The sequence below is a fragment of the Oncorhynchus gorbuscha genome, linkage group LG07 (genome assembly GCF_021184085.1).
Source record: "Oncorhynchus gorbuscha isolate QuinsamMale2020 ecotype Even-year linkage group LG07, OgorEven_v1.0, whole genome shotgun sequence".
Lineage (NCBI taxonomy): Eukaryota > Metazoa > Chordata > Actinopteri > Salmoniformes > Salmonidae > Oncorhynchus > Oncorhynchus gorbuscha.
The window spans coordinates 20,563,945-20,590,793 of NC_060179.1; the positions used below are offsets into that span (position 1 = coordinate 20,563,945).

The window sequence follows — 26,849 nt, forward strand, 5'->3', positions numbered from 1 at the left end:
GAGTTTCAAGGAGAGAACACAAGCAGAATAAACTGCTTCGTAATATTGAGATGCAGCTCTGGTCTGCCAGACAGTGTGTGTACAGTAGACAGAGTGTGTGTTCATGTGTTCTCATTTGTCAATTACACTGCATTAGGCATAATACTTCTCATCCTGGTTCCAATAGGCTATGGTTGATTTTTCTTTGGCTGAGTAAGATCCTGTGTGTGTGTTTGTGTGTGTGTAAGGTGGATGATGGGTGAGTGATGGATTCTAGGCTAGTCTTTAGTGATGTGATACTACTGTATATCTGATATCTGCGTGGTCCATTTGGCGGACGGCAGTGGTTGAGTGGTAATGTCCTGAAGTCAGCTATGAGGTAATACAAACAATAAAGCGACCCATAATGCTTCTCGGTAACAAACTGATCCATTACACTGGTGATACATGTGCCCTTCTTTTTCCTGCGGTCCAATTGAAATGTCTCAATGCAATTAGTGGCGACAGGAAACACATGATTCCGCCTGGGTCTCTATTAACGATTAGTACCCATAAAAGCCTGATAAGCTGATTGAGTCAGACGGGGGGACAATACATTTATTTAAATTGACTGATTACCTTATATGAACTGCAACTCAGTAAAATGCTGAAATTGTTGCATGTTGCGTTTATATTTTTGTTCAGGGTAAATTTTAAAAACTATCCACATTTAAAAAAAAAGGTTTTGTAATTCTGGCATGGGAAATACACCTTCCAATGGGAAAAAAAACAAAGAAATATACAGAAAAATCTGTTCAATAAACAATCTAACAAACTATGTAACCCATAGCAAAACAGCCACTTGACCAGCTGCTCGTTTCACAGAGCCATAATGGACATTCCATCCAGGGTTGTGTTCATTAGGTACCAAACCAATGAAAACAGGAGGGACTATGTGGACTTGTCCAATTAGAAACCCTGATTTTCTGTTTCTGCTACAAAACATTTTCTCTTAGTGCCCTAAGGAAGATGAGTCAGGTTATGCTTTGTTTTCCAGCTCCTTCTTCTTCTCCTGGTACAGTTTGAGTACGTAGTCGTCCGGGTCGATGCCTTGCTCTTTCAGCTCCGCCATGCTCTTCTCCAGCTTCACCGTGGTGCGGGCACTGCCCACCTTCCTGGCCGTGAGGTACAAGGTGAAATCCTTAAAGTCCATCAGTTGGCAGGAATCCCTATCGCATAAGTTGGGGAGGCTCGGAGTTGTCCGCTCCACTTTGGGAAAGAAGGTCAGGCCCGAGATCTTCTCTAGTTCCGATAGACTCACCTGGAAGTCCGTCAGTGGGCGCTTGAAGCCGATTGGCTGGTTGGGTACGACAAAGGCGCCGAGGGCCAAGGTTTCTGATGCCGATTGGTTGTTAGTCAAATTGCCCGATGCCGATTGGTCTTTCCCGACGAGGATGACTTTGAAGAGGTGGGTGGGGACGGCCACGTCGTCTTTACCTATGACCTGCACAAATCACAACATATTACGTTAAATCACGTTAAAACACACATTTTTTTTGCATTTAGCATATTTTGGTCTACCCGTGCCTCGATAGATTGTGGGCTAGGCTGTTCCGAGATACGGCAGTGTTAGTTTATGGAGGCCTCGTAAAGAACAGATGGACTTATGCCTTCAGCACCCTGAGATCTCAAGGAGAGGTCCACGCTGATTTATGGTAAAGGTTGTTTGTTCTAGATTAAAGTAGCCTCAAATAATCCAGGAACCAGGCAGATCCGCTTCAGCCGAGATCCGCATATCTGTAGCTGTTGTTTTGATGGTGTCTGAGGTGGAACTGCATTAGAGCTGTCAAATCCACAAGTGGCACCTAAATAGGACAATGCCATTGCTTTGTTAGAGGGGCAATAACCATTAAGTTAAAGGGAGAATCATTCACCACACCTGCCCAGTGCCCGGGGCTCCAACTAAGGCCTTGACAAATCAAGGAGACCTCTCAATCGGTTACATTACTCGAATAAACGGGAGTACAGACTGTACACTAAGATCACATTTCCCTTCATAATGTCATATAATAAAATTGGGGTTGTGAAGGAAAGTACCAAAAATAAAACACATATATAGGCTTAGACATAGTATCAAGGGTGGCTACTTCATTTGTTTAACACTTTAATCGTTACTACATGATCCAATACGTGTTATTTCATAGTTTTGATGTCTTCACTATTATTCTACAATGTAGAAAATAGTCAAATAAAGAAAAACACTTGAATGAGTAGCTGTGTCCAAACTTTCGACAGGTACTATATATATATATATATATATATATATATATATATATATATATATATATATATATATATATATATATATATATATATATATACACACACACACACAGTGGGACAAAAAAAGTATTTAGTCAGCCACCAATTGTGCAAGTTCTCCCACTTAAAAAGATGAGAGAGGCCTGTAATTTTCATCATAGGTACACTTCAACTATGACAGACAAAATGAGAAGAAAGAAATCCAGAAAATCACATTTTTTATGAATTTATTTGCAAATTATGGTGGAAAATAAGTACTTGGTCAATAACAAAAGTTTATCTCAATACTTTGTTATATACCCTTTGTTGGCATTGACAGAGGTCAAACGTTTTCTGTAAGTCTTCACAAGGTTTTCACACACTGTTGCTGGTATTTTGGCCCATTCATTCATGCAGATCTCCTCTAGAGCAGTGATGTTTTGGGGCTGTTGCTGGGCAACACGGACTTTCAACTCCCTCCAAAGATTTTCTATGGGGTTGAGATCTGGAAACTGGCTAGGCCACTCCAGGACCTTGAAATGCTTCTTACGAAGCCACTCCTTCGTTGCCCGGGCGGTGTGTTTGGGATCATTGTCATGCTGTAAGACCCAGCCACGTTTCATCTTCAATGCCCTTGCTGATGGAAGGAGGTTTTCACTCAAAATCCCACGATATATGGCCCCATTCATTCTTTCCTTTACACGGATCAGTCGCCCTGGTCCCTTTGCAGAAAAACAGCCCCAAAGCATGATGTTTCCACCCCCATGCTTCACAGTAGGTATGGTGTTCTTTGTATGCCACTCAGCATTCTTTGTCCTCCAAACCCGACGAGTTGAGTTTTTACCAAAAAGTTACATTTTGATTTCATCTGACCATATGACATTCTCCCGATCTTCTTCTGGATCATTCAAATGTTCTCTAGCAAACTTCAGACGGGCCTGGACATGTACTGGCTTAAGCAGGGGGACACGTCTGGCACTGCAGGATTTGAGTCCCTGGCGGTGTAGTGTGTTACTGATGGTAGGCTTTGTTACTTTGGTCCCAGCTTTCTGCAGGTCATTCACTAGTTCCCCCCGTGTGGTTCTGGGATTTTTGACCCCACGGGGAGAGATCTTGCGTGCAGCCCCAGATCGAGGGAGATTATCAGTGGTCTTGTATGTCTTATATTTCCTAATAATTATATATATACACACAGTTGAAATCGGAAGTTTACATACACTTAGGTTGGAGTCAACAAACTATAGTTTTAGCAAGTCAGGTAGGACATGTACTTTGTGCATGACACAAGTCATTTTTCCAACAATTGTTTACAGACAGATTATTTCAATAATAATTCACTGTATCACAATTCCAGTGGGTCAGATGTTTACATACACCAAGTTGACTGTGCCTTTAAACAGCTTAGAAAATTCCAGAAAATTATGTCATGGCTTTAGAAGCTTCTGATAGGCTATTTGACATCATTAATGTCAATTGGAGGTGTACTTGTGGATGTATTTCAAGACCTACCTTCAATCTCAGCGCCTCTTTGCTTGACATCATGGAAAAATGTAAAGAAATCAGCCAAGACCTCAGAAAAAAATTGTAGACCTCCACAAGTCTGGTTCATCCTTGGGAGCAATTCCCAAATGCCTGAAGGTACCAGGTATAAACACCATAGGACCACGCAGCCGCCATACCGCTCAGGAAGGAGACGCGTTCTGGAGATGAAAGTACTTTGGTGCGAAAAGTGCAAATCAATCCCAGAACAGCAGCAAAGGACCTTGTGAAGATGCTGGAGGAAACAGGTAAAAAAGTATCTATATCCACAGTAAAACGAGTCCTATATCGACACAACCTGAAAGGCCGCTCAGCAAGGAAGAAGCCACTGCTCCAAAACCTCCATAGAAAAGCCAGACTACGGTTTGCAACTGCACATGGGGTCAAATATCATACTTTTTTGGAGAAATGTCCTCTGGTCTGATGAAACAAAAATAGAACTGTTTGGCCATAATGACCATCATTATGTTTGGAGGAAAAAGGGGGAAGCTTGCAAGCAGAAGAACACCATCCCAACCGTGAAGCACGGGGGTGGCAGCATCATGTTGTGGGGGGACTGGTGCACTTCACAAAATAGATGGCATCATGAGATAGGAAAATTATGTAAAATAATTATATTGAAGCAACATCTCAAGACATCAGTCAGTTAAAGCTTGGTCACAAATGGGTCTTCCAAATGGAAAATGACCTCAAGCATACTTCCAAAGTTATGGCAAAATGGCCTAAGGACAACAAAGTCAAGGTATGAGAGTGGCCATCACAAAGCCCCGACCTCAATCCTATAGAAAATGTATGGGCAGAACTGAAAAAGTGTGTGCGAGCAAGGTGGCCTACAACCCTGACTCAGTTAAACCAGCTCTGTCAGGAGGAATGGGCCAATATTCACCCAACTTATTGTTGGAAGCATGTGGAAGGCTACCCAAAACATTTGACCCAAGTTAAACAATTTAAAGGCAATGCAACCAAATACTAATTTAGTGTATGTAAACTTCTGACCCACTGGGAATGTGATGAAAGAAATAAAAGCTGAAATAAATCATTCTCTCTATTATTATTCTGACATGTCACGTTCTTAAAATAAAATGGTGATCCTAACTGACCTAAAAAGACAGGGAATTTTTACTACGATTAAATGTCAACTGAGCTTATATGTGTATATATATATATATATATATATATATATATATATATATATATATATATATATATATATATATATATATACACAGTTGAAGTTGGAAGTTTACATACACCTTAGTCAAATAAATCTAAACTCAGTTTTTCACAATTCCTGACATTTAATCCTAGTAAAAATTCCCTGTCTTAGGTCAGTTAGGATCACCACTTTATTTTAAGAATGTGACATGTCAGAATAATACTAGAGTGAATTATTTATTTAAGCTTTTATTTCTAATTGTTATAATGGACCAAAAAAAAATGTGCTTTTCTTTCAAAAACAAGGACATTTCTAAGTGACGCCAAACTTTTGAATGGTAGTGTATATATATAATATCCCCATAAGGACAAAAGGTAGGCCTACTACAAGAGCTTTCATTCTTCTCTATGCTCTCCTTCTCCACTCCATCCCTTCCTCTCTCTCGGTTTTATCTTTCTCTCATTCTCTTTCTCTCTCTTCTTCCTCTCTAGGTGGGAGTCCTGTTCCTGCTGATGGGGGACAGTGTGTTGGCCCCTGATAAACCACAGGGAGACCCCACTCCAGGGGAGTTCATCTGGGATAAAGACACTGCACTCCAGGCCTCTCCACCACGGATGTTAGATGCTGGCACTACCAACCTAAGGCGGGCATCCCCGGAGCCCTCTAAACCTCTCAATCCCTCACAGGAAACAAGGACCCCCTGGTAAAGCCCAGGGGGCACTGCCATGGCAACTGGAGAGGTAGCAAAAGGAAACAATAAACTGTGGGTGTGTCGTGTGTCGTGTGTGTTTAATCCCCACCGCTGCAGCTCAGGCCCCAGGTGGGTTTGGGGTTTCAATGGGTGGAACACGGCCCCTGTCGCAGATGATCTGTGTGTCGAGGTAACAGCCCTAGGGCTAGGTTCCCCAACTGGCGGGGAACCCATACACCTGTCACTGTGACTTTATTTGGCCCCCGAAAAAGTGTTATTTTATTTATTATTATTTTTTATTGGAAGACATAAAAGACTGTAAAAACACCAGCAAATCAGCTCCCAAGTTATTTTGATGGAAAAAAAACTTCCAAAGTATTCCCACGAATAATAGAGATATGTGATCGTTACAAATGTAATCAAGGTTTGAAATGATGTTTTAGTCAAATACTATATCTGTTTGGGCGTCTTGCGGTCAATTTGCAGTCTACAAATGATTTGAAATTATGTTCTGGCCCCTTGACCATCGACTCAAGAAAAAATCTGCCTGCGGCTGAATCTAGTTGATGATCCCTGCCCCAAGGCAACCGTCTGTCCTTGTGGGTTTACACTCTGGGCCTCACTGGAGGACAAAGAAACATTCATAGCACACTCTCTCTGATAGAACAGCCACAGGGGGGCAAAGCATCGATGCAAACCTAACTAACGCAGAGGAAAACAAACACTAACCTAACCAGCCGACAGCATCCAGATATTCAATTTATTTTTAAATGAAAAGCTACTAAACAGCCGCTGTCAGAATCTAGTGAGTGTTGTCCGAGAGTGTTGGCATATTTTATTAATGAAAATATGGGCAGTGTACAAAAGTCTCAGTGAATAAATAACAACTTAGTACTTGTGTGCTTTCTGTGGGCTGGAAAAACTTGAAAAAAAGATGGGCTTCATCAACAAGAGGGATTTTATGTGCAACAGTGACATCTAGTGGCCATGAGGCTGCACTGTGATATGTCCAGGAAATAACCATCATGTTACCTCCTCTCTCGTTGTATACGTAAGGGATAATCAACGAGCTGCATTTGGAAGCAAAGGTCAAATTGAAGTTATTGGCATTGCTGAAATCTATTTTCATAATAGCGAGCAAGGACTAATGAGTTGGTTAGCTAAACTAGTAAGTCTGTTTGTTTGGTTACCAAGGCAACTACTGTAGCTATCTAGTGAACTTGCAAATTATTTCAGTAGATGTTGAACACATTTATTCCTGCAAATGAACACATTTCTAGCTGCAAATGTGTTAAATTATAGCCATGGTATAAAATAGATAATCAACTTGGGGCACTATGTGTTCTCTGGAAAATAATGTAACTCCTTGGAAGGTTAGTTCCACTCCCCTAGCGTGTCGTGAAATACACCCTTCCATATCATACACTTTTTCTCCAGAGAACGAATAGCTCCTCGTTGATTATCCCTTATTTATAAACTGGGTGGTTCGAGCCCTGAATGCTGATTGGCTGACAGCCGTGGTATATCAGACCGTATACCACGGGTATGACAAAACATTTATTTTTACTGCTCTTATTAAGTTGGTAACAGGCTTATAATAGCAATAAGGCACCTAGGGGGTTTGAGGTATATGGCCAATATACTCCACATTGTGTCGTGCTAAGAACAGCCCATAGCCGTGGTATATTGGCCATATACCACACACCCTCGTACATTATTGCTTACATAATAATGCACATTCTAGAATGCCCTTCAAGCCAATTAGAAACGAGTATTCAACAATGTCATGGTATAATTAAGTGATGATGCCCGAGCATAATTAAGTGACTCTTCCTAGAGCTGGCCTCCCGGCCAAACTGAGAAATCGGGGAAGAAGGGCCTTGGTCAGGGAGGTGACCAAGAACCCGATGGTCACTCTGATAGAGCCCCAGAGTTCCTCTGTGGAGATGGGAGAACCTTCCAGAAGGACAGGTTCTGCAGCACTCCACCAATCAGGCTTTTATGGTAGAGTGGCCAGACAGAAGCCACTTCTCAGTAAAAGCCACATCACAGCCCACTCTCAGACCATGAAAAACAAGATTCTCTGGTCTGATGAAACCAAGACTGAACACTTTGGCCTGAATGCCAAGCGTCACATCTGGAGGAAACCTGTGAAGCATGGTGGTGGCAGCATTATGCTGTGGGGATGTCTTTCAGCGGCAGGGACTGGGAAACTAGTCTGGATCGAGGGAAAGATGAACAGAGCAAAGTACAGAAAGATCCTTGATGAAAACCTGCTCCAGAGCGCTCAGGACCTCAGACTGAGGCGAAGGTTCACCTTCCACACAGCCAAGACAACGCAGGAGTGGCTTCGTGGACAAGTCTCTGAATGTCCTTGAGTGGCCCAGCCAAAGCCCGGACATGAACCCGATCAAACGTCTCTGGCGACACCTGAAAATAGCTGTGCAGCAACGCTTCCCATCCAACCTGACAAAGCTTGAGAGGATCTACAGAGAAGAATGGGAGAAGCTCCCAAAATATAGGTGTGACAAGCTGGTAGCGTCATACCCAAGAAGACTTGAGGCTGTAATCGTTGCCAAAGGTGCTTCAACAAAGTACTGAACAAAGGGTCTGAATACTTATGGAAATGTGATATTTCCATATTGTTTTTTATACAAAAAACTGTTTTTGATTTGTCATTATGGTGTATTGTGTGTAGATCGATGAGGATGTTTTCTTTTTAATCAATTTTAGAATAAGACTTTAACGTAGTCGGCTGGCCCTCGCTACATATTCGTCGCCAGACCCACTGGCTTCAGGTCATCTACAAGGCCATGCTAGGCAAAGCTCCGCCTTATCTCAGCTCACTGGTCACTTTGGCAACACCCATCCGTAGCACGCGCTCCAGCAGGTGTATCTCATTGATCATCCCTAAAGCCAACACCTCATTCGGCCGCCTTTCGTTCCAGTACTCTGCTGCCTGTGACTGGAACGAATTGCAAAAATCGCTGAAGTTGGAGACTTTTATCTCCCTCACCAACTTCAAACATCAGCTAGCTGAGCAGCTAACCGATCGCTGCAGCTGTACATAATCTATTGGTAAATAGCACACCCATTTTCACCTACCTCATCCCCACAGTTTTTATTTATTTACTTTTCTGCTCTTTTGCACACCAATATCTCTACCTGTACATGATCATTTATCACTCCAGTGTTAATCTGCAATATTGTAATTACTCGCCTACCTCCTCATGCCTTTTGCACACATTGTATATAGACTCCCCTTTTCTTCTCTGTGTTATTGACTTGTTAATTGTTTACTCCATGTGTAACTCTGTGTTGTCTGTTCACACTGCTATGCTTTATCTTGGCCAGGTCGCAGTTGCAAATGAGAACCTGTTCTCAACTAGCCTACCTGGTTAAATAAAGGTGAAATAAAAAAATAAATAACAAAATGTGGAAAAAGTCAAGGGGTCTAAATACTTTACAAGTGCATTTCTTTTTGGAGCTCTCAGACAAACCACTGACATTGAGTGGACACTGTACAGTTGCCCCTAGTCGCACTTCCCCCATTAATGGTTAAGGTTAGGATTTGGGGAGATCCTAGAGCTGTGCACCCTGGACTGCACAGTGTGGTCCGCCTAACAGCTTCAGTTACCTGGTAGGACACTGTCTTTTTCCCATCATCCCCCTCTTCAGAAAGGACCAGAGGTCCCGATATGACCCACACGTCATCAAAGCGCTTGGCCAGGTCCCTGCAGTACATCTCCAGTCTGAAATACAAAACAGTATATTATACTGGGGAAACACACAGATCACAGACTTCAAAATGATCATTACATTGATCATAAGTCAAGTTCGGCTTCAAGGTACAATAGCTTAGATTAAGAGAGAGTTTTATTTCAGCATAGGTCATTCCATTTATATACAGTACTAGGACCAAGTAGTAGCACCTAACTTGTGGAACAAATGCAATGAATATCACTGGGGGTTCCCATATACCTGTTCCAGTATCCAGCATTGTTTTCATAGTTCTGGGGCACAATGTTGGATAGGTAGAAGGTTTCAGCCATTGACTGCTGTTAATAGGAACAGAAAGGATAGAATTCTGTAAGACCAGTTCACCTCACATGCCATCAAAACGAGAAAAGGTCTTAACAAACCACTGGTGTAAACCACATCAACTAAGGACAAGACATTACTCCAAGCTCAATCTATGACACTAAATGTCACCAATATGTTGGATAGGTGTGATGTTGCTGGGTACCTCGGAGGTCTTGTTGTCTCCTGCGGGGGCCATGTGGCCCCTGGACCAGCCACTGCCCAGGTAGTCAGCATTGTGTGCAGTGAAGGGTTCTGGGATACTGGGGTCTGGCTTGAATTTACAGTGCTTTCTGTCGGCTTTCCCTGCGGCAGCAAGAAGAAGAGAATTAGCCTATATCTAGAATGTCTGTATAACAGCTGCCTATGACTATCCCAGTGAGCACAATACATTTTTGCTCATAGGGATATTATGACTACATTATTAGATTATCATTACAACATTATTACCCAATAGTTTCTCATGTGACAGGTGCTCAGCGACCCATCTTGGTGTTTTCATGGCTTGGTTGTAGGACAATGTGTGGTTGGCGTAGTATCGTATCTCAGCTCCTGTCAAGGGGAAGCCATACCGCCCTATCTCCTGCTGTGCCTGAGGAACTGTAACAAAGAATTGATGTTATTTACATAGGCAGAACTCACAAATATTGCAAAATTCTACCACATTTGGCTGGCCTCTGAACTGGCTAAGTTTAATATGAATCATTTGGGTACTTGTGTATCAGCTATGATAATTGTTAATTAGGTAATCATTACGTATCATCTGTGTATACTGGCTAATTTCATTACAGGTGACGGCTAACTTAACTTAGCTAGCTAAACACTAACTTAAAAGCAAACCTTTCTCGGGCTCTCTCTGGTCATCTCTGTCCTCATCCTTGTAAAGTTTCATTACTGCAACACATGATCCAGTGGTGACGGCGGCGCCGCACACATAACCACCGACAAATCTAAAGAATTTAACATTCCCTGCCATCTTTATAATATTCAACTGATAAAATACTTTGAAATAGTTTGTCTTGTTGCTTTGTGTTTTTAGGTAGAAGCTATCACCAGGGTCTCGTGGGCAACACAAAGAAAAGTACATCCGGGTCACAAAATTTCGAAAATTTTCAAAATAAAAGTCTCCTACGTTCATGATATGTGAAAAATACTAGTCTAAACATGAACAATGATCCATATTTGTTTATATTTATGTGACATTTGTACGTTTATTTGGGTCAAATAAATGCCCCAATGAAATACACTGTATATGCAATACAGTACATATTGGCTTATTATATTATTGGCTTACATATTGGCTTAGAAAACTACTCCAGATGCTGAAGTAAAAGTGGGGTTGAGGTTACTCACTAGAGAATGTAGAATCTATATATGTTATTTAATGGGGGACTGAGGTCTATGTGCCCAGCAACACTTCTCCACCCACTCCATTCGTTCCAATGTAGTCCCGTCTTGCCATACCTCCTATATCACGTCGTTGTCATATCTCCCTTGGAAGTCTGAAGAACGTTCTATAGCAAAAACGGTTTGAATGGTCCGCTGGCTCCCAGTGGCAAGATTTTGATTGGATGTTACATTTCAAGAACCCTCCCCTTACACGCCCGTAGAAGGAGGTGCTGTATGTCATGTGAGTCACCGTTCGGTCATTGTAATTGTTGCCTCTGCTAGATTCAGGCAGTGTTGCTATGTCCGCGGTTTTCCTGTTAATTGGGCTACTTTGAAAACGATGTCGCTTGTGAATGTTTTTTGTTGTTGTCGCAGGTTGCTTTTTGCGTGCCCATTGCTAAGTTGCACCGCAGCCGCAATGGAATTTCTCTTAAACATATATATATATTTCACTGTGACCTGCTGCTGACTGCCAGGCTGTTGCTGAGTGCGTGAGTGTTGGGGAGGGCTGGAGCCGTGTGTGTGTGTGTGTGTGTGTGTGTGTGTGTGTGTGTGTGTGTGTGTGTGTGTGTGTGTGTGTGTGTGTGTGTGTGTGTGTGTGTGTGTGTGTGTGTGTGTGTGTGTGTGAGAGAACACTAAGAGCTATTGGCTGAATCACGTGAGCGAGAGGAGAGAGCAGCACGCGCACGTTCTAAACCGCTCTGGTGACAAAACACACCTGTCCCCCCCATTCCATTTGTCAACATGGCTGCGCTTTGCTACCACCAAAAATATTGTGACAGTTGAACATTATTTTGTTTTTGTAAGGACACAAAAAACAGGCAGTGGGAGAATACATTTTTTAAAGTAAAAAAAAACTATATTATTAGCTAGCTGCTACAGTCGGCCACGTTATAGGCTAACTCAACTGAGCTGTAAAATTTGCTAAGCGAATTAAGTGTCATCAGCTAACTAACTTCTTATTAGCAAGCTATCTTGATGTAATCATTGTAAATTAAAAATACAGACTCCAAATGCATTTGTATATAACAGCCATGGGACAGGGTGAAATAGCAGCTCCAGCTGTCAGTAAAGGGAGTGTACAGTAGACTACTGGATAGGGTGAGGTAATTACGTTGGAGGACATGACAATATTCTCCAGTTCCAGTCTATGTAAAGTCTATGTCCTCAGATATGTAAAGCATGATTGCGATGAAGAGAGAGGTCCCAATGAATGTCCTAAGAGATTAAGGGTATATCCTATATGCCACGTGTAGGCCTACCTATGTTAGCAAATATTGTATACATAAATACAGTTAAACATCACACAAAATGTATAAACATATTGCAATTGGAGCAGGCCAACCCTGCTGGAGGTCTGCTGGATATGCAGGGTTTTCTTTCAGCCCAGCAATAATACACCTGATAATCAAGCGGGCTATTTCTAGGCTGGAATATAAATCCACTAACCCAGTAGATCAGGGAACAGTGGAGCAAGGTTAGCCACCGCTGGTATGGAGTTTTTTTTGTTCACCTTAAATTATGCTTTAGTAATAATAGCCTACTTGTTACTACTCAAGTACCTATTGTTGTTTAGACTAAGATGTCTAATCTTTACATATGATCTTATTTGTACATGTTGAAGTCATGAGAAGAATCATGAAGTGTTGATTCTTTGAAGATCTCCAATCTGTTTTATTTGATTGTCACTCTCTCTCAGTATATCCGTTATGTGAATACATTTTTCAGCTTTTCACATGGCATGCGTTGCCAATGCAGCCATAAACCTAGATAGAGTATGATAGCATCATTGACTTTATGGACATCTGTCATCTGAAGCAGAGAATAGCGAACCTCACACATTGTTTACATGTTGAGCTATATGCTCAATTTAAAATGATACCAGTCGACAATGAATATGAGGCAAACCATATACCAGATTTGGCCTTTTAAATGCTGACAAATAAAATTGTTTTGTGGGAATCCATCCCTTGTAATTCAGGTACAGTGGGAAAATAAGGAGATGACAATTAAACTACATGAGATCCCCATTACAGGTAACATTTTATTTAATTCATTTTAGCAATGTTGCTAGGAACATGATTGCAGATGTGTTTTTCAGGGGGTTGGATCAGCTTTAATATTGCAGATAGATTGTGGCTTCCATCAATGTAATTGTCTGCATCATTTCCAATCCACCATATGATTGCAGTTGTTCCCATAGATAGACAGTACATGGTTTATCTATGTATCACTGACCCTGGATACGCTAGCAACGGCTAACCTTTTAGGTCAATAATATGCCCTTTTTCTTAAAATGTTGGCGTTATATTCGTGAGAGAAATTGAACTAGCCAGTAGCTAGCCAGTTATACCCTAGGTATTTTACTAGTTAGCTGACTTCTCAAAATGAACGTCATTGTGGCTAGCTGCTTCTTGTCTCTCAAATTTACCTTTACAGCCAAATATCAATTCAGAAATGTCCAAATAAAAAAATGTTGATATGGTCAGCATTGTTGACCATTTCTCCCCTCTTGTTGCAGCTTTAGCTCATCTCGAAATAACGGAGTAATTAATGCTTTGAAAACCAGCGCGCTGCAAACGTTTTAAAATGTTCTGTAACGAGTGCTTGTTTTGTTGAAATAGACCTCAACAGGTCTATATGCCCAACACTTTCTACTCCACCCACTCCATTGGTCCCAATGCAATACACTATACGCCTATGAATTGCATATTAGTATATATATATAGAACAAAAACACATGTAACAATTTCAAGATTTTACTGAGTTACAGTTTATATAAGGAAATCAGTCAATTGAAAGCAATTCATTTGGCCCTAATCTATGGATTTCACATGAGTGGGCAGGGGTACAGGTCCACCCACTGGGGAGCCAGGCCCAGCCAATCAGAATGAATTTTTCACTTCAAAAGCCGTTATTAGACAGAAATACCCACCCCAGATGATCCTGCAGGTGAAGTAGCCGGAGTGGTTCCACGCGGTCTGCAGTTGTCAGGCCGCACCGCCAAATCCTCTAAAACAACGGAGGCGGCTTATGGTAGATAAATGAACATTACATTTACCGGTAACAGCTCGTGGACATTCCTGCAGTCAGCATGCCAATTGCAGGCTCCCTCAAAACTTGAGACATCTGTTGCATTGTTTTGTGTGACAAAACCACACATTTTAAAGTGGCCTTTTGTCCCCAGCACAAGGAACACCTGAGTAATGATCATGCTGTTTAATCAGCTTCATGATATGCCACACCTGTCAGGTGGATGGATTATCTTGGCAAAGGATAAATGCTCACTAACAGGGATGTAAACAAATGTGTGCACCACATTTTAGAGAAATAATCTTGTGTGTATGGAAGATTGGAGATTTTTTATTTCATAAAAAAATAAAGGACATCTTGAATTGATTTGCAAAAATGTATACATTTTCAGTGTTTCATGACTCAATAACATGTTATATTTATGTGGTAGCAACTGAACCAGGGGACACGGTTAGCACAAAGCACTTTAACAGGCTACACTACCTCAAGCAAGAACAAATTGAGAATAGTCATTGAAATCACTAAATTGCTGCTGTGCTTTAATATAAGTTCCTTTAGGACATTCCATAGAACAGCCTTGGAGAGTTCATATTTAATTTGCATATATGCTAGAATGTGCAGTAATCTTGTGTAATTATCAATAGTTGAGGCATTTAGCCCACTCCTGCATGGTAAGTTCACTGCATGTAGAGCATTTTCGAATTCCAGAGAATAAACATTGTCAGCTCCCTTCAAGGCCACTGTGGCTACACAGAACACACGCAACATTATCACAAAAACTTGTGATGGATATAATCTCTTTCTATTATGGTGTGATGATTAACATCCTAGCACATTAGAAAACTTAAACATAATTCTGATGAACGGTCATTCTAAATGGACCACACATACACAATAAAGTAGGAACATGCTGCAATCAAATGCTTTAACAGTATTTTATTGGTTACTTTCATATACAAAAAGATACAATTGAAATAATCCATTCTAGTATTTTTTCTCTAACAGTCAGGGTGTAGTTGTTTCACACTGGGCAAATACTACATTCATACTGGTTTATTCTGGCACCAAGTGCAGAGTAGAAACAGCCACAACCCAACAACTAGGCAAATCTACTTGGATAATGAGTTCTAAAATTACCACAGTAAAAAGGAACAATGATCCACTGCAAATTAAAGAACTATGTTACACTGATCGTTCAAAAAGTCCTCATGTCATTACGGCAATACAATGGATGTTGGATTTTTCCAGGGCATTTCATATACATAAAACTTTGAAACATATTCTTCAATCCAAAAGAGGGGTTTACAGCAACAATCTCAACTCTCCGTATACATTTTATCTTATACAGATTTATTTGAGTATATTTATGTTAAAATCAGTAGTACAAGCCATCTCTGTTCTACAATTTAGCTACAATAGTGAAACATAACCTACAACATTTACATTTCACGTATCCTGGTATAGAAACATCACTTTTAAATAAGACCCCTTGACAAAACAAGAAACCACCCTTGACCCGTTTGCCGAATCCTGCACCCTAGTTTTGGTGGGTCTTGGAAGAAAGACATTGTGAATCAGTTCTTTGCAGTGGAATAGTTTTTCGGATTTGTTTGAACACTTCCATGTGCAAAAAGCTACTGATGAGCTCTTATGAGGAACAAAAAAACATTCCACATTGACATTGTTTACCAACAGTAAATTCCACCTGGTTTTAAAGGAGCGAAAGAAACTGGCACTGTATGGAAGTGGCTTTTTAAAGCAGCAAGCTCTACTAACCCAGAGGCTACAAAGATATTGGACGTTCTTAGCGTTTAGTCATTGGCATTTAGAATCAATAGTTCTCTCCTGCTGGGGAAGATCTTAATACTTAAGGAGGGTAAGTCGATTGCCCGGGCTCACAGCTGATGTTTGACACAGGACCTGAACACTGATCTCTTGGAAAACGAGGTAACGTTCACATGGCCTGAGTGACTGTCCATGCACAGTAAATAAGTAACGTAATAACACTAAAAGATGCTCAGAGAGTTGGGTAAAGAAGTAGACGTATAAGAGGGATTGATGACCAATCTAAGGGTACAATGGTAATTAGTGTTGTTGGGGCATTTTTAGTGAGGTAGACAGGACTATAATGAAATCTCAGCTAATTTAAATGTTTATTTTTCTTCAGTTCTGTCAGGTGACAGAGTGAGCTGTCAAACCAGTGTACACTAACAATTTCAGCTGGGAAAGTAGCAGAGGAAGCACTTGAACATGGTTTTCCATACAATACCATTTCTTAGCTGTTGAAAACTAGAGGCGAGAAGCTCGGAAAGGAAGAGGATTTTCACATTGTCAAGGGGTGGATCATACATGTTACACCAGTACAAACGAGGTTTCCTGTTGGTATGACGAAAGTGTACATCATTTTTCTGTAGTAGACGACTATCCAGCTAGCAACACTGTTTCACATGAGGTCTGAGGTAATTGGTTCCTGAACAACCTGGATCTAAGACTGCATCCAGAATTACAGCTGGTCACTAAGATTTTTCTATATTAATATATATTATATATATATATATATATAGATTAATCTATATATATTATATATATAGATTAATCTATATATATATATATATATATATATATATATATTAATATATATATAATATATATTAATCTATATATATAATATATATATATATATAGATTAATATATTAATATATATATATATATATATATTATATAGATATATATATAATATATATAGATTCATATATATAATATATATATAATATATATATATAGATTAATATATATATGCATTAAAATATATAGATTAATATATATAGCATTTTTTGTCAGTTACTAATAACAAACAAACAAACAAGAGGGGCGCCGCAGCAGTGGCTTCAGCAACGACGATGAGGAAAATAAAAGGCACAGCATCAGAACACCTCAGGATTTTAGTCCAAAGCTCCAGCAATAGCAATGTTACTGATATTACATGCTGTTTGTATTCCAAGACTTCAGCTTTGTCATCATGAACCCAAATGTGAGAGTATTGGTAATAATAGATCACTGATTTTACCCTATATGTCCAATGTACTAAAGCTAAAATATTCATTTGGAAAGATGTGTTAAGAAGTCCAGCTCCCATCCCTCTGCTCTCAGATAAGACTAAACTAGAGTGACGGTAGAATCATTAAAATGGCACCAGAGTAAAAACCCAGACAATGATGAAAGACCAGAGTAATACTTGCCTTTCACATTGTGGCTAAAACTTTAAAACCACCGATTGGTATTGCATAATTCATCATAACAGTGACCCCCCCCCCCCCAAAAAAAACTGAAAGAATTAAACCCTTAAGACCGCACAACAAATGTAATGCTGAGAGTGGAACAGGCCACTATTTGGAAAGAAACTTTAGAGCTTTTAATTTAGAAGTCTAACAACTCACTTTTGTAGACCTTACTACCTGCACTGACACTCCCTCCCCATCAAATTAATCCACTTTGCTCTGGAAAAGGTGGCAAAAATGTCAAAGCAAGGAAAAAACGTCAGATTATTTTGTCTAGTGTCTCAAATCAAAGTCTAAGGATCATAGAACAGAAGGATTTAGTCTCCGCTGTTCCACATAAACAGAAAGTGAGAGTGGGGACACATTACAATTCTCTCAAATATAGAAAAAAAGAAAGACTTTGGTTCCCCTTCTTTCAAACTTAGGTGCAAAGATTTGGCTACATGTTTTTCATGGTCAAAGGTCTATAACTGAAGGTAAACCTATCATAACTCAACAAGCATTATGACCATGACTTGGGGATCAGCAAACCCACCAACCTTCCTCTTGACAACAAAGCGCATCTTGAACAAGATGTTTTGGTTGGTCGCTAGCTCAAGGGCCTATTGCGGTACCTATGAGGTTATTCTGTCATACCAGAAACAATATGTAGGACTATTGCTGTAGATATTGCTTGCTACATTTATATCCAAACTTGCAATTTCTTGATCCCATTACAGTTATAGCAGAAATACTGTAAACCATAGTGTTACAATAAGCTTCCTGAAAAGATAGACATCAAACACTAACCTGATAATTTGACACAAACATAACCCCGATTTGCTAACAGGCCATTGAAATCAAAGCAAGAATACCTCAATTCTGGTTAATGATAAAATGGTGGGGAGTCGATCCAAAGAAACTAAAAAGTGCTAAACAAGCGACCAAGGCAGAATGATACATTATTTTCTTACCCTCTTGGCAAATATTACAGAGAAAGTGGGGCTCCTTGAAAAGTAGTCTCTTAACAGACCTAAATACATGTTCAAGTTTCCTAAGCCCAAAAGCTCAAATGAAGCTAGCTGTGGTTTTCCTACTCAAAGCAGCTGTATCACAGCGATCTGCAGGCCCACATCAATCACTGGGGTTCATGATGACAAGAGATTGAAGTCATGAGTGTCTCAATGCTCTCACTTCTCCATGGGTATCCCTAAAACACCCTGAAAGACCCTGCGCACATGGTTCCACTTACACACATGCGGAACACTGGTAAACGATGTAGAACCTTAAGAACGTATGACACCGTGAATAAAACTTAAAGCTCTCGTCTGTAGGATGTAGTGCTAAGGTGCTGAAGCCGCCGCCATGGTGTCTCATCAGTCAATGTGTGAGGAAAGGAGATGAAAATCCAGGGACACCCCCCCCCCCCAAAGGCGCTATCAAATCAATCATCAATTGAGAACAATTTCATAAAAATATGACTATGCTTTAAAAAGTTAGAACGCTATAAATCGAGAAACTAATTTGGAGATGCGTTGCTTTGTATAAGGAAATTCAATGGTATCTCAGTTCTCAATTTGTCTTTTCTGTATAAATGCTTTCTTCTTTTATAGAGGAATGGGATAAGTCATTAAAATACATTTTAAAAGCAATGACAAACCCAAGGTATATCCTGGGGTATGCAAAAATATTACAGGTGAGACACGGTGGTGGTGGTGGGTGGATATTTGTTTTTCTGGGAGGAAAATCAAATACAAGGTTCAATGTCCCTTTAGGTAACGGAGAGGGGGGGGGCAGCACAAATCATGAATAATGCCTAGGTGTCATATATTGGTAGAATACTACAACTGTATACAGCTATTTACACTATTTTCTTTCATTTATACAACATGTTGCGGTAGCACTATTTTTCCAAAACTCCCTAATCATATAAGCCAAAAAAACTCACATTAAAATATACTTAATACAAGTCAACACAACTAACAAAATATATAACAGAACTCATACACGTAGAAAAATCTGAGGTATTTCTGGTTTGAGGTGGTCTGTGGTTCATTAATGTTTTTTGTTTTTTTTGCGTTTCGTTTTATGTTTTCTCTACTAGATTTTATTGTTCACCTCGGAAGCCTTGTACGTTGGTAGACATGACTTTTGCTGTTTTATGCATGTTTCCTTTACTACTGAGAGTTGCACGTGTAATGCACAGAAAAAAAGGAACACAGAAATATATTCATCTTTGAATTGAAACAGCAGCATTGTGGACATTCACTGTTACATTATGGCATACGGAAATGTGGTTTCTTGCGTGCCACTTTTAAGACAAAAAAAGTTCCATGTTCGTTTTCAGTTTCTTTTTTCCCTTCTAATTAATGAGAACGTGTACCTAATCGTAATGAAGTTAAGTTTAAACCGCTTGTTACGCTCGGTGCCCTGTCAAAAACAGTTCTACAATGCAGGACCTACCCGGTACAAACATAGTTTGGTCCCTGTGCGAAAGAGGTAAATAACAAAGGGACCAGGCAGTGATGATTCAACTGTATTCCCTCCCGCTCAACACTAAATGAAGGATATAGGCTTTTGCTGAGGCCTAGGATGGGCCTCTGTGGAGAAGAGTCTCAGTCCTTAGCTCCCAATGTCCAATCTACTGACTGAAATAAAGGAGGAGAAAAAAAACCTGAACAAAAATACATTTATCTTCAGATGTTTACGGCTGAAACTTTGTATGGTCTTAATCTCCATCCCTCTCCGCTACACACACACACACACAGTCACTCTCACTGCACAAGTAGTCGCACGCAAACACACCCACCCAAAAATGCATACATATCTTCCCCAGGGTCTTGCACCGATTGTGTGTTTTTGTGGTTTGGGCACGTTCTATGTTTAGACTCCATTTTGATCTCAGATAAAAAGGCTCTGAACCAAGTCAGAAAAGCACCCCCCACTAAAGTTTGCCCCCGCCAACCACTCAAGGGCGGCAGTTGTGGCTCTCGCCCTACTTTACGGGACGCGTTGCGATATCACCTCAAATCAACATCTCCTGCCCCTTGAGACTGGTTACCTGAGAAGTAGTTCCATACCAAACGCACTATCCAGATGATGTGTTGTCCAATCTCTGAATGTAAGCCATTTCCTTTTGAACTTTTCAACATGCACTCACAAGAATGCTGTAGCCAACCCCATCCATAGTCACCAGTCTGAACACAGAAAAAAACTAAAAGAAATGAGTCCAGTTGTTTTCCACTTTGCCCTGTGTTCTAGAGACACCCGTTAGTTCCGAAGGTTTGTATGGGACACGCTGTCGGAAAGGAAACGTTTTCTGAAAACTAAAATCCCTTGAGGAAGGTTAGTTGTGTGTAACAGTCTTAATGTTCCTACAAGGTTTATGCAGCATTGTTGTATTGTCCAACGTGGTAGATGGTTGCTTGGTTGGTGGGTGAGTTGGTTCTGTCACAGGCAATCCTGTCCAGAAAACAGAAAAAGAGGAATAAACTAAACCCAAAGAAACTACTGAGAGCTGAAAACATCTGAGGTACCTGCACCTTGTCAGCATTCATAAGTCGGCACCTGAATGCGCTTTTGAGATGTCCATTTAGCTTTTTTGTCCTGTATTGATAAAAAAAACAGTATAGAAGAAGTGTGCTGGTAATAGTGATCTGATCGGAAATCAAATAAAAATAATAATAATTAATAATAATTAAAAAATCAGGATAAAATAGCAGCTGCATTCATGTTTTTTTCTGAGATCCGCTGAGGCTTAAGACGAAGACGACGAGTGGTTGTTTTGTATGCTTGCTTGCTTGTCGCTCTGCGTTGGGAGGGTTGGTGGTGGTCGGGTTGAGACTCAGATACTGGACTCTTTGGGTGGCAAGTCCACGTTGGTGACAGAGGTCACCATGGAGACCAGGCAGTCCGAGGTAGGGGGGCTGGTCAACCGGCGGATCTGCGAGATGCGCTCCTCCACGCAGCCAGCAGAGAGGCGCGCCTCCGCGTCATGGTCCCAGCACTCCTCTATCGTCTCACACATAGACTCCAGGCCCTGGGAGACACATCAGTTAGGACAGGAACTCAGCATTTAGCAAAACCAATCTGCTTATTTATTGTCATTTAAGTGTTATTACATGCATGTATTAACATCTTATTCAGTGTTTGTTAGATGTATTAAATGTGTATTAACAGGCGGAGCGGACATGTTTTTAGTGCTTTCCTGCCAATTTCGGCTAAACTTCTTTTAATCTCTTATTTTAAATCCTCGTAACAAACAGGACAATGTCAGGCGTATCTACGTCCGTTATGAATAGACTTAAACATAGTCCTCCTAAAACATGAACATATCACAGACAACATGGTCCAGATTAGACCAGTTAGCCCTGCTAATTCAGCCAGCTCTACTAACCCAGTTAGCTCTGCAAGATCCTCACACCACGAGTCTGACATGACAACCAACGATGTAGACTACCTAAACCAGAACCAAGGGGTTATGGACGCAATCTTTGCCATGAGGGCAGGCTTTTAAAAAATATGTTTTATTTTTACCACTTTTTTCTCCCCAATTTCATGGTATCCAATTGTTGTAGTAGCTACTATCTTGTCTCATCACTACAACTCCCGTACGGGCTCGGGAGAGACGAAGGTTGAAAGTCATGCGTCCACCGATACACAACCCAGCCAGCCATACTGCTTCTCAACACAGCGCGCATCCAACCCGGAAGCCAGCCGCACCAATGTGTCAGAGGAAACACTGTGCACCTGGCAACCTTGGTTAGCGCGCACTGCGCCCGGCCCGCCACAGGAGTCACTGGTGCGCGATGAGACAAGGACATCCCTACCGACCAAGCACTCCCTAACCCGGACGACGCTAGGCCAATTGTGCGTTGCCCCACGGACCTCCCGGTCGCAGCCAGTTACGACAGAGCCTGGGCGCGAACCAAGGGACTCTGATGGCACAGCTGGCGCTGCAGTACAGCGCACTGCGCCACCCGGGAGGCCATCATTAAGTTTCTCAACTTTCAAGACAAACTCCAAGTGATGCAGAAAGCCAGGTCTGTGTATGGGCAAGGTGATGTACCCAAGAGATCATGTTCTTCCCTGACCTATCCACGGACCTGCACCAAAAAAAGAAAAGGCTACGATGGGGTGAAACGCCAGCTTTGGAATAGCCTACCCAGCTAAACTACGTCTGACTTACAATCGACGGTCACAAGACTTTGAATCTCTATATGACAGGCGAGATAGCTGTCCATTGAGCATTGGACGCCATGTTAAATTTAATTATGTTAATCAATCTCTTCCATTGGATTACATAAAACACTAAAATGTCAGACAAGATGTTTTTCTCCATGTCAACGGACACATCGGGGCCTTATTCGTTCTGGACCACAGAGAAGCATCGGGAATACTTTATATGATGACTTAAGTTTCAAATCATATCCTTGGACTAAAATGATTGACACTCACGTGCAAGCCTGACAATATCATGTGCAAGGAAGGGTCTTTGGGTAACGTAGCGCATATTCAATGGTATCTCTTTATCTCAAGTAGCCTGTTCATTTCTGAGCTTTGATATTTTTGGGGGGTTTATAAAACGTACTAATGGTATACTACGTTAACACTATATGTATGGGCCATTTTGCTACTTGGAAGACCCTGTGTTGTGGCTCATCTACAACTATGTAGGACTGTCCATATTGTAACGTTAGTTAGGATTCACTAACTAGCGTTACTGTTTTAGGTGGAGCTATTCTTCGCTACTTTTCAAACGAATACTACATGATATTTCACATATCTTCCTAGATATGCCTTTTGGTGTGATATTTCACACAACATATTTTAAAAATACACCTTTTGTTTTGTTCATGAAGAGTAATGGCCGAGAGAAGGCAGGAGACACTTTGTTTTGTTGAGCGTCACATTGGTTAGACTGCTCCCTGTAACGGATCAGTCGTCCACCAGACTACACTTCTACGGTTAGAGGGAGGTGAGAGAGGAAGCGTTGGTGTCTCGGTTAGGGAGACAAGGGAATGGGGTTCAGTGTTTTCCGGTTAGGATAGATGTATGTTTGTTTCAACAGATCTTTACATATTTTCCTCACTACAAAATATTAATGCGGTCCTTGTGGTTACTAAGCATATTTTAGATATGCTATAGCTTATTCCATGTTTACATCTTTGGTTAGATGACTTCAAATGTAAAACAAATGTACTTTGTGGAATGTCCATGGAGTTTGTAAACTACCCAAGCTTAAAAAGGTTATTACTAGGTTTGAACAACTTTATTCCTCTATTGTGTTTCTACAAGATACTCACTTGTTGAAGGATGAGCTATTTAAAGTACGCAGGAGGTGGCAAGGGCAGGTAATAGCATTCCGTTACTCTTCTCGTGGTGTTATGTTTTAAAAAAAAACTTCCGTTTCAAGTGGACAATATTATAACTGATACAGCGAACTCTTTTGAATAATCGTATTAATCTGGTTAATGTTTATGGTCCTAGTGATGATAATCACAAATTCTTTGAGAATGTATTTCTATTGATAGCAGTTTACCAGGAAGGGAGTCTAATGGCAGGGGATTTGAATTGCACCTTTGATCCTCATCTAGATCACTCCTCTTCACACTCGCAGAGTTGAAAGGAATTAAAGCATTTCATGACATCTATGTGAACCTCGGAGAACTCAGAACCCGAGTAAAAAGGCGTATTCATGTTACTCGTTGACATTTAAATCATATTCTCGTATAAACAACTTTTATGTTTCTTGCCGATTGCTTCCCAATGTAGCAGGAAATGGATATGTTAGTATTGTTCGGTGTGACCATTCCCCCGTGTCATTATTCTATAGGGATACAAAACTAGTAAAAGGATCTTCTAGATGACATTTGCATCCCAGAGCAAGACTTTTACATTACTTTTAGTTTCAAATCAAATCAATTCAATCTAAAAATTAGACAGATGGACAGCCAAATCTGAAAATTGGAGAGGGGAGCTTTTTTGGATAACTTAGAAGACATACAAGGAATTATTTGTTCTTAAAGCTCAGTATGAAGAACTTCCTACCCTCAAAGGCTACAAACAGCTTAACGAGGCTGAAGCAGTCCTATGATCAAGGTGAAAAAACCTGGTCATTTGCTTGCCTGGTGCATTAAGAAGTTAAATTCAGACCGAGCCATTAATGAAATTCATTATTTACCCGGACAATTATCAATGGAGCCTGTAGAAATAAACCAAATATTTGGTTCCTACTACAACACACTTTACTCTGAATCTCCTGAGAACTTAACTAATCAGACATCATTTTTGGATGGTCTTGATTTTCTCCTCTATTTCAGAAGACACAAAATTGGACCTGGAAAAAGGAATTGGATGGTGTTGAAATATCTGATGCTATTTCAAATATGAAGGGAGGTCAAGCGGCAGGTCCAGATGGGCTCCCAATAGATATTTCAAAGATATTTAAGGACAAACTTCAAGGTCCACTTTTGGATATGTATGCTGAATCCTTTCAGCAAGGTTGTTTCACCTTTAAATCACTCTTATTCTGAAGCCTGATGAATCCCAGACAAAACGTGAAAGTTAAAATTGGTCTATCTTCTGAACTCTGACTCAAAAAATTATTGCTAAAGCTTTAGCCAGGAGATTGGATAGAGTGCTCCCATATAATACACAAAGACCAAAATGGCTTTGTGAAAAACCGTCAAGGTTTTCACAATGTGAGGAGAGTACTAAACATAGTATCAGGGGACTGCGCTGCCATACTCTACCTTGATGTAGAGAAGGCATTCGATAGAGTTGAGTGGTCTTATTTATTTGAAGTGCTTAAGAGATTTGGGAACTACTTCTGTAAATGGATTAAGATATGATATACAGACCCCACTGCAGAAGTTGACACTAACAACTTGATCTCACAACCTTAAGTTTTTTCAGGGCACGAGACAAGGATGTCCAGCCAGTCCAGGATTATTTCCTTTAGCTTTGAACCCTTTGCCATTGCAGTAAGGTCCCACCCGTCAATTAGTAGAATTATAAAATTGGATTTTGAACATCGAGTGGCCCTGTATGCCGATAATACCCTCTTATTCCTAAAAGATCTAAAGAATTCTCTTCCCTCTCCAATTTAATTTATAACTTTGGGCAGTTTTCTGGGTTGAAAGTTAATAAAAACCAAGTCTTCTATCCTTTTCCTCAGCAAGCAAGAGACTGCATCCAGTTGTACAGCATCCTTCGGTGAATAGAGAACAAGGTTTCACTTATCTTGGTATTAAAATCACACCAGAAATAAGCTCCTTGAGTTCAACAAATGATGAACTCATGTAACGAGTGCAACATAACCCATCAACAGACTGACATCATTGCCTAGATCTATTATTGGTAGAATAAATATCATTAAGATAAATATCCCGCATAAATGTTTTATCCATTTCAATAAATTATTCTGGCTCCACCACCTTTTTTTTCCCCGCCCAAAGTTCAGAAAGATACTTCCAAACTGTATCTGGATCAACAGAAAACCAAGGTTTAGACTTTCTCTTCTTTATTTGACCTATGGCAGAGGGAGGTTGCAACTTCTAAACCTACAGTTTTATTACTGGGCTACACAACTTAGGGCTGCAATGTTTTGGTTCTCCAAGAAACCATACTTACCCTGGCTGCAGACTGAAATGCTGTCCACAAAAGGCTTAACTTTGGATGGATATTTGTACTCTGCTCCATTTAAGAAGCTAAAGAAGAATACTACTAATCCCCTTTTAACAAACACCCTAACTATATGGCACGAATTATCCAGTTCTTTTCACACCTTAAAGAATGGGCAAGAAAAGGTATTGTTAAAGTAATGGCTTTATACAATGAAAAGGGGCTCATGTTGTTTGAAGAACTAAAAGGTAAGATTTAACTTAACACAAAAGCATTTTTTCAAATACTGACAATTGAGAAGCTTTATTCTTTCCAGTCTATAACAATCCGCCCTACAACCTCCTTTGACCACTAGAGAAATGCTCTCTGTTAATATGCGTTATGGGAGAGGTCAGATGACATCATTATATGGGAAAATGGTAGCTACTCACAAAGACAACTCTGATAGTAAAGAGACTTCAGTGGATATACAATTTGCAGGAAGATATTTCAGCAGAGGACTGGGTTATGATATGCTCTAGAGCTCAGATACAGACAAACACCTGCCTGAGATTGCTGCAATACAATTGGATAATGAGAACATATATCACACCCATGTTAAGCTCCACAAAATTGACCCTAATACCCCAGACCTGTGTTTTAAATGTAACACACATTTAGGCACCTTGTTTCATTGCCTGGAATGTGCTGAGATACAAATGCTTGAGCTCAGTACTGCACTATATCTCTGGGATTACTTCTACCCCAATACCATTAATCCCTAAACTTTGCATCCTAAATCTTTAGAGGGAATATCTTTTTACATAGGAGAGAGAAGAA

The 26,849-nt window shown here is 40.4% G+C and overlaps 2 protein-coding genes across 2 annotated transcripts in view; both read right to left on the reverse strand.

Moving 5' to 3' along the window:
- Positions 1–623: 623 nt before the first annotated feature.
- LOC124039147 (nuclease EXOG, mitochondrial-like) lies at positions 624–10,809 on the reverse strand. Its single transcript, XM_046355034.1, has 6 exons — positions 10,566–10,809; positions 10,176–10,325; positions 9,892–10,031; positions 9,627–9,703; positions 9,283–9,397; positions 624–1,462 (listed from the first exon to the last, which is right to left on the reverse strand). The coding sequence occupies exons 1-6, from the start codon at positions 10,699–10,701 to the stop codon at positions 998–1,000; spliced, it is 1,083 nt and encodes a 360-aa protein (XP_046210990.1). The 5' UTR covers positions 10,702–10,809; the 3' UTR covers positions 624–997.
- Positions 10,810–16,957: 6,148 nt separating this feature from the next.
- Positions 16,958–26,849, reverse strand: part of LOC124039612 (activin receptor type-2B-like) — a 66,152-nt gene continuing 56,260 nt past the window's right edge. The window contains exon 11 of the mRNA XM_046355766.1: positions 16,958–21,444. Within this exon, the coding sequence (XP_046211722.1) occupies positions 21,250–21,444 (195 nt within the window). The 3' untranslated portion in view covers positions 16,958–21,249. The remainder of the gene's footprint in view (positions 21,445–26,849) is intronic.